The sequence below is a fragment of the Empidonax traillii genome, unplaced genomic scaffold, assembly GCF_003031625.1.
Source record: "Empidonax traillii isolate 1590-97213 ecotype Southwest subspecies unplaced genomic scaffold, ASM303162v1 scaffold1946:size199562, whole genome shotgun sequence".
Taxonomy (NCBI): Eukaryota; Metazoa; Chordata; class Aves; order Passeriformes; family Tyrannidae; genus Empidonax; species Empidonax traillii.
The window spans coordinates 55,424-61,775 of NW_020957139.1; the positions used below are offsets into that span (position 1 = coordinate 55,424).

General features: G+C 38.5%; 1 protein-coding gene across 5 annotated transcripts in view; it reads left to right on the forward strand.

Moving 5' to 3' along the window:
• The window catches only part of UBE2D1 (ubiquitin conjugating enzyme E2 D1), a 12,488-nt gene that overhangs the window by 4,192 nt on the left and 1,944 nt on the right, over window positions 1-6,352 (forward strand). For 2 of the 5 annotated variants that reach the window (XM_027909105.1, XM_027909106.1), the window contains exons 2-7: window positions 987-1,050; window positions 1,155-1,186; window positions 2,958-3,075; window positions 3,496-3,573; window positions 3,965-4,070; window positions 5,908-6,001. In XM_027909105.1, the coding sequence (XP_027764906.1) occupies window positions 3,025-3,075; window positions 3,496-3,573; window positions 3,965-4,070; window positions 5,908-6,001 (329 nt within the window). In that variant the 5' untranslated portion in view covers window positions 987-1,050; window positions 1,155-1,186; window positions 2,958-3,024. Of the gene's footprint in view, window positions 1-960; window positions 1,187-2,957; window positions 3,076-3,495; window positions 3,574-3,964; window positions 4,071-5,907; window positions 6,002-6,352 lie in introns of all 5 variants that reach the window. The other 3 variants (XM_027909103.1, XM_027909107.1, XM_027909108.1) reach the window with 3 other exon arrangements.

Below are 6,352 nucleotides of genomic sequence, written 5' to 3' on the forward strand. Positions count from 1 at the left end.
AAGTAACACTAATGGGCAACCTGAGCTATTTCAGTATGTGAAAGAAGTGTCTCTCTTGTTTTAAATCACAAAGGTTGTGAGAAGTGACTGCAGTGCCTTTCTTCGAATTCGTGGCCAAGAGTGGACTTGTAGAGTCTGGCTAAATTTAGGTGCCAGGTGCATGGCAGACCGAGTTAAAATATTTACCAGATGTCATAAATGTAAAAACGTATCCCAGCAGTTGACAAGTGCAGGTTTTTAACGCTTCAAATTGTTTGTAAGGTCTGATCACACTAAATACACAAATTCCACACTTGGGTTAAACTTAGTTTCAGTTTAAACCTTGATTCTGGAAGTAGTTGCCTTGACTAGTGTTTTTGGAGTAGGAATGTTTCCATTGTTACTCCTTAAAGTCAATTCAAGGTATTTGCGGTGCTTAAGTTTCAAATTCCTTTGGAGTGTTTTAGTGGGCATAAAAAAAAAAAAAAAAAAAAGGCGTGCAGGGAATTAAATCAAGGTATAATAAATAAAGTGTAAGAACTAATATTTTTCCTTTAGTTTCTAGTTTAGTTAGGAACCTTTATGTTATGTTTATGTATTAGCTCCAGGCAGGCTTAGCCAGTGTACACAGACTAGGCCCAATGCAGAAACTTTTGTAAAATCAAAAGCTAAAGGAATAATCAGATCAGCACATAACTCTAAATTAAACAGTGAGTTTACAGACAAATTAAGAAACTCTTTTTTTTCTATCTACTTAAGTATATTCTCCTAGTTGCAACTCTTAAATACCTTAAGACATTGATTTCTAGCATAGTTGCAAACCATCTGGCAAAAAAACTACTTCAGTGGATTTCAAGTGTTGATTGTTGTATCAAAATACCACAAAAAAAAAAAAAACAAACAAACCTCCCAGGTTTAATAAAATCGGTTTGTGTTCTTACTTTTGAAGGGATGCTGCCAAGTGTGTGTATTTTCACACAGATGTCTTTCTGTTGTGTTTCTTACAGGAACTGAGTGATCTGCAGCGAGACCCGCCGGCCCACTGTTCTGCCGGGCCTGTTGGAGATGACTGTAAGCTTTTTGTAGTACACTGTCAGATTCATACCTTTCTTTCACTTCTGAAAAAGCTTGGAAAATCTTTAACTATTTTATCTTTTTTTTTTTTTTTATTTCAGTGTTTCATTGGCAAGCAACTATTATGGGACCTGTAAGTATAGAATTCGTGCCCCTTAGATTTTAAGACCTTGCTTCTCTTTTTGTAACAGAAGAATCCATTTGGGTTTCTGTAAATACAGCAGTGACATTCAGCTGTGCTGTGCGTAGATTGAAGATTTAGGGTGATTTTGTTGTCTGTAGTAGTCTGGTGCTGGTTGCTTTCTGTAACTGCAAAAATCTGTCCTCTTCATGGAGTTAGAAGTGCTTAATCAGTCGACTGTGGGGTTTGATTTGGTGGGGGTGGGGGCCCTTACAAAACAAGGAGCTGGCTTTTCAAAGGTGACCAGATCAATTCTGGAAGATTCATCCATCTGAAAGGACAAAGAGTAGGGGAAATCCACTGTTAAAGTTGGTAATTGTAAACAAGAGTGGAAGTTGCACCGGGTGATTTGGGGGCTTTTAGATAGAGCTTATTTTATTTGATAGCTATGATGTGGCTCTGGCAAAAGCAGATGACTTTTGCAAACTCTGGGCCAGCAGTTGTGGGTGCTTCTGCTGGTTTCTGTGTGAGAAGGGTGCTTTCCTTGGGTGGAGGAAGATCTGTAAAGACCCTAATTATGACCCTTGTCAAGGAAATGACATAGGAAAGGACAATAAAACTTAAAACTGGAAAGTTTTAAAGGAAAACTGAAAAGAATTTTAGCAAAAGAGAATAAAGAACAACGTGACTGGACGGAAGGTGTGTTTATTAATATCCTGGTGAGGAATTTGTATTCCTAGTGTTTTCCTTTTGGACTTGCTAATTTGGAAAGACAGGTCTCTGGTTCAGAGGCTGAGCTGAGTTGCTGTGTGAGGTGAATTTTTGAATAATACTTAATCCATTAAGATGCATCATTGCATGCTTTAGAAAAGCTGAATTGTGTCTGCTTTAAGACTATTTCTTCATTTTCAGCACAGCTGCTCCGAAGTAGTGAAAGATGGGTCACTAATTTGCCAGTGTTGTGCTGGATATTAATATTAATCCTTTATCGTGATAACAAAAGGAAATCAGAGATGTGCATCCTGTATGTTTCCTGATGGAAACACAGGACTAAAGCTTACCTTCAGAATTCGTTTCCTCTGTGTGGGAGCAGGGTAACCTCTTCTATCTCTGGGTGTCATCGATTTGTTGTATATACCTTGCTCATAAAACAGTGTGGCTTCACTTGGCCTTCTCTCCGACACTGAACTTGAGTCTCATCTTCAACTTTGAAAAATCCCTTCGGTATTCAGGCAAGCAGTCCTTTCATACCTAACTGGAATTACTGTGGCAACCTCTTCTGAAGTTACCTAATGCTGACTTAGTGTGACTGTATATAACCTGCCTTACGCTGCAATACTGTCTGCAGTTTAGGTGTGTAAGAAAACATGTCTTAGTGGACCATTTGGGGCTCTACCTCTTACAGTCATAGAGTCATCTCTAAAACCATTATTTTCCAAGGTAAACATTTTTAGAAACAGTTTGCCTTTGTTTCCAAAAGAAAACCCCAAACCTCAATCTTCTGCAGCTTTCCTGAGGCTGACTTCCTATGTTGCTCTTTTAAATTTACCATGTAATGAGAGTGGTTTTCTGTTTTTTCCCCTTAATCAGAAATGGCAGAACTGCTCTCTATCATTCAGCATCAAGACTTTCCCACTCTTTTTTTTTTTTTTTTTTTTTTTTTTATGAAAAATGAAAGTTCTTCAACAGATGATTACAACCGAGACATCTATATTTATATTAGCTCTGTGCAACCTGGACATAAACCTGTGCACATGTTTTCTAACAAAATGCATGTTCACAGATTTGTACAGGTCACAGAGATGTTGTGTGTTTTAAAACTCCCCGACGTCATCATGACGAACTGAATTATGTTGGAAAATCCCACTCTTTGCACCTGCAAAGAGAAACCACTTCTTGAGGTGAGTATATTCGTAGCTTGAGGACAGAGGAGGATCGGAGCAGATGTGGCCTTTGCGCAGCGCCAGGATCTGGAGGACCCGCTTTGGTTTCTGCGTCGCCCTCGGCGCAGTGAAGCTGTTGCTCTGCAGATTTGCAGCTGCCCCAGTGGAACTCTGCTCCCTGCCTTTCTCTGCCCCAAGGGGAGCTCAGCAGTTGTGTTGTGCCTCTGCAGTTGTGGCCACGATTGGCTCTACTTCAGCTCTGCAGGACACTGGGAGGGTTCAGTTCCCTCTGTGCCTTCCCAGTATACGGCCCATAGTGGGCTGTGTGCTGGGGAAAAAAACAGATTTTCTTTGGAAGGTTATCTGCATTCAGAAGGGAAACTCTAAAAATGGCTGAAATGTATTAATGTGTTTTATTTGTTTTGTTTTTTTCCCCAGCCTGATAGTGCATATCAAGGGGGTGTATTTTTTCTCACAGTACACTTTCCAACAGACTATCCTTTCAAACCACCAAAAGTAAGTCCTTCCTTTGAACTTATCACCGTTTTTTGGTCAAAACTTTGTTTCTGTGTCTTAGTTTTTTGAGGCTTAATTTTGGAAGTTAAAACCAGAAAGGTGAACAATCCACACGTTCACTGTGGATGACAGATAAAACTGTAAAAAAAATTGTGGTGGCAGATCTGGTATGAGTGGAAAGGAAGGGATGACGTTAATTATTCCAAATGTAATAAACATACTGTATATCAGATGCAATTAGAGATGTCCATGTGAAAAGAGTGATGTACAAATGGATTGAAAAAGATCTGGAACAATACATGAAGTCTCTGCTGTGCTGAACTGCCTGGTGAACGACGAGAAGAAACCCTTCCTCATCATTGCTTTGTTTTTACTTTTTTTTTTATTACAGATTGCTTTTACAACAAAAATATATCACCCAAACATAAACAGTAATGGGAGTATTTGTCTTGATATTCTGAGATCGCAGTGGTCGCCAGCTCTGACTGTATCTAAAGGTAAGTTTGCTGATTTGATAATGCATTTATGAAATTACACACACTGCCATGGCATATTTTTTTTGTGTAATATTGCACTGTCTTAAAGGTGGCAGTGGGAACTCATTTATCCTGCACATTTCAGAGAAGGCAAATTCCACTGGAATTCTCTTTATGATCCAAAATCTTGAACAGCCTATTGGGAGCATCACATTTCAGAAAAAAATACATGCATGGCAAAGAAATGTTCTGAAACAAGTTGAGTGAGATAATAAATGTCCAATTAGCCTGAAATGCAACTTCTGTATTATAGCTGACAGTCATGCAGAACTGAGGAGAAACTGATGAGGAGGGCTTCAAAATCAAATGAATTTGGATGTAAATGGAAGACTCTGATAGTGACAAGTGCGGGCTTAGTCAGTTGCCTGTTGATGAATCTTTGGGTTGCCTGAGCACCCTTGTGCAGGCTAAGGTCTTAATTACACTTCATTTTAAAACGAGATAAATTGTTCTCGTTTGCGTTCCTCTGTAAGACGAATATTTAAAAATGTAGCTCCTTTCAAAGTCATCAGTAAAAGATTTATTAAAATATTCTTGTCCTGTAGTTAAACTTCCTCTAGTTAAACAGTGTAGATTTTTGGAACGTAGGGTTAACAGTGAAGCAGTTCTTTTACTGTAGGCATTTTGTGCCACTTCAAAAGCCGCTTAAAATGCGGGTGCTGTTGGGTTTTTTTTTTCTCCCCCACCTTCAAAACGCTAAGGCACACTTAGTCATATTACAGAATTTCTCATGTGACTCAAAAGGTTAAACAGTATCACATCTCAGTTCTGTGCTTGGGAGCTCTCCAGACCATGTGTCTTTTTTTAGAACAGTGTCATTGCATTGGGTGTACAAGCAAAGAAAAAAACTGATTTGAATAGTCTTTGTCCAGTGGAAATTGGTCTGTGCAAGTCCCTCCTTGGGAAAGCAAATTCTCAAGCACACAGCCTTGGTGTGCAGTAACCTGACAAGCTGTATAAGACATGCTGATAGCACCTCTGGTTGGTGTGACAGTGTATTCTAACCTGATTTTCTAATATCACTGGCACTTAATAAATATGTCAGTATTGAGGTGGCCAGACTTGCTGCTAGTGAAAATAGGTGTGGGCTCTTGGGTAACAAGGCAAAGCTGGGAGGGGAAAAAGATGTTCCATATCAGGTTCTTACGGTAGCATCAAGCTCCTTTCACAACACATTCAGAATGGTTTAACTGTGTACTCTTGTGTGCATATTAGTTCTGAGTATAAAAATAGAAATGTCCTGGGAAAAAAAAAAAAAATCAAACATCCTTGGTTCAGTACCAGGAAGTGAATATGGAATTGTAAGCGAATGCTCATGAAGTTGGTTTTTTTTTCTCAAAATGGAAGTCACACTTAAGTAGAGTATTCATATGATTGAGAGAACAGCTGTCAGCACAGAAGTGGAGAAGGATATGCACATATAGAGTATGTAATATTAATAACATTAGTTATCTTAAATAACTGCAGATGAAATGCTTAGTTTGAGCAAATATTTATACGTAACTGTGGGGTCTGTAGTTTGTTTAATGTTCATAGGTTAAAATGTGGGAGAGAGATCATTACAAAAGGTACAAGTCCAGGGGTTGCAAATTCTCTAGGCTTGTATCAGGTGTTGTTTACTTAGGCCGTAGAAAAATGATGCTGTATAAACATTTCTGAACAGAACTGCTGTATGAGCAGCTTCATATGCATTCTTTCTCCAATCTCCCACCACTTTCCTTCAGTGTACTGGAATATATTAATGTATTATAGGAATAAAGCAAACTAAATTGTTTAATCGAGTGTCTCTTTTGTTTAGTTTTATTGTCCATATGCTCCTTACTTTGTGATCCTAATCCAGATGATCCTTTAGTACCAGATATTGCACAGATCTACAAGTCAGACAAGGAAAAGTGAGTATAACATATCTGTAATTGTGTGTGTGGTACTTGCAGATGGTTATCTGCTATGCACCTTCCATCTTAACTTTAGCAATACTCTCTTTCTATAGGATTAGGGTTAGATTTTTAAATCTTGAAAATAGCTGGTGATTCCAGCTACTGTGCCTCCTGTTTGTGAAGGTGTTTTTTCTCTCCAAAACTCAAAATTTAATCACTCCTAGAAAAAGTGAGAAAATGTGTAGTCTTGACTATATAGCTTTATCATCCTCTGCCGATCACCTCTTAAATTACTTTTATCTCATCTGGAATTTAGGAAGTTAACTATATGGCTGGTTACCCCATAGCATTTATCTATGGATGTTT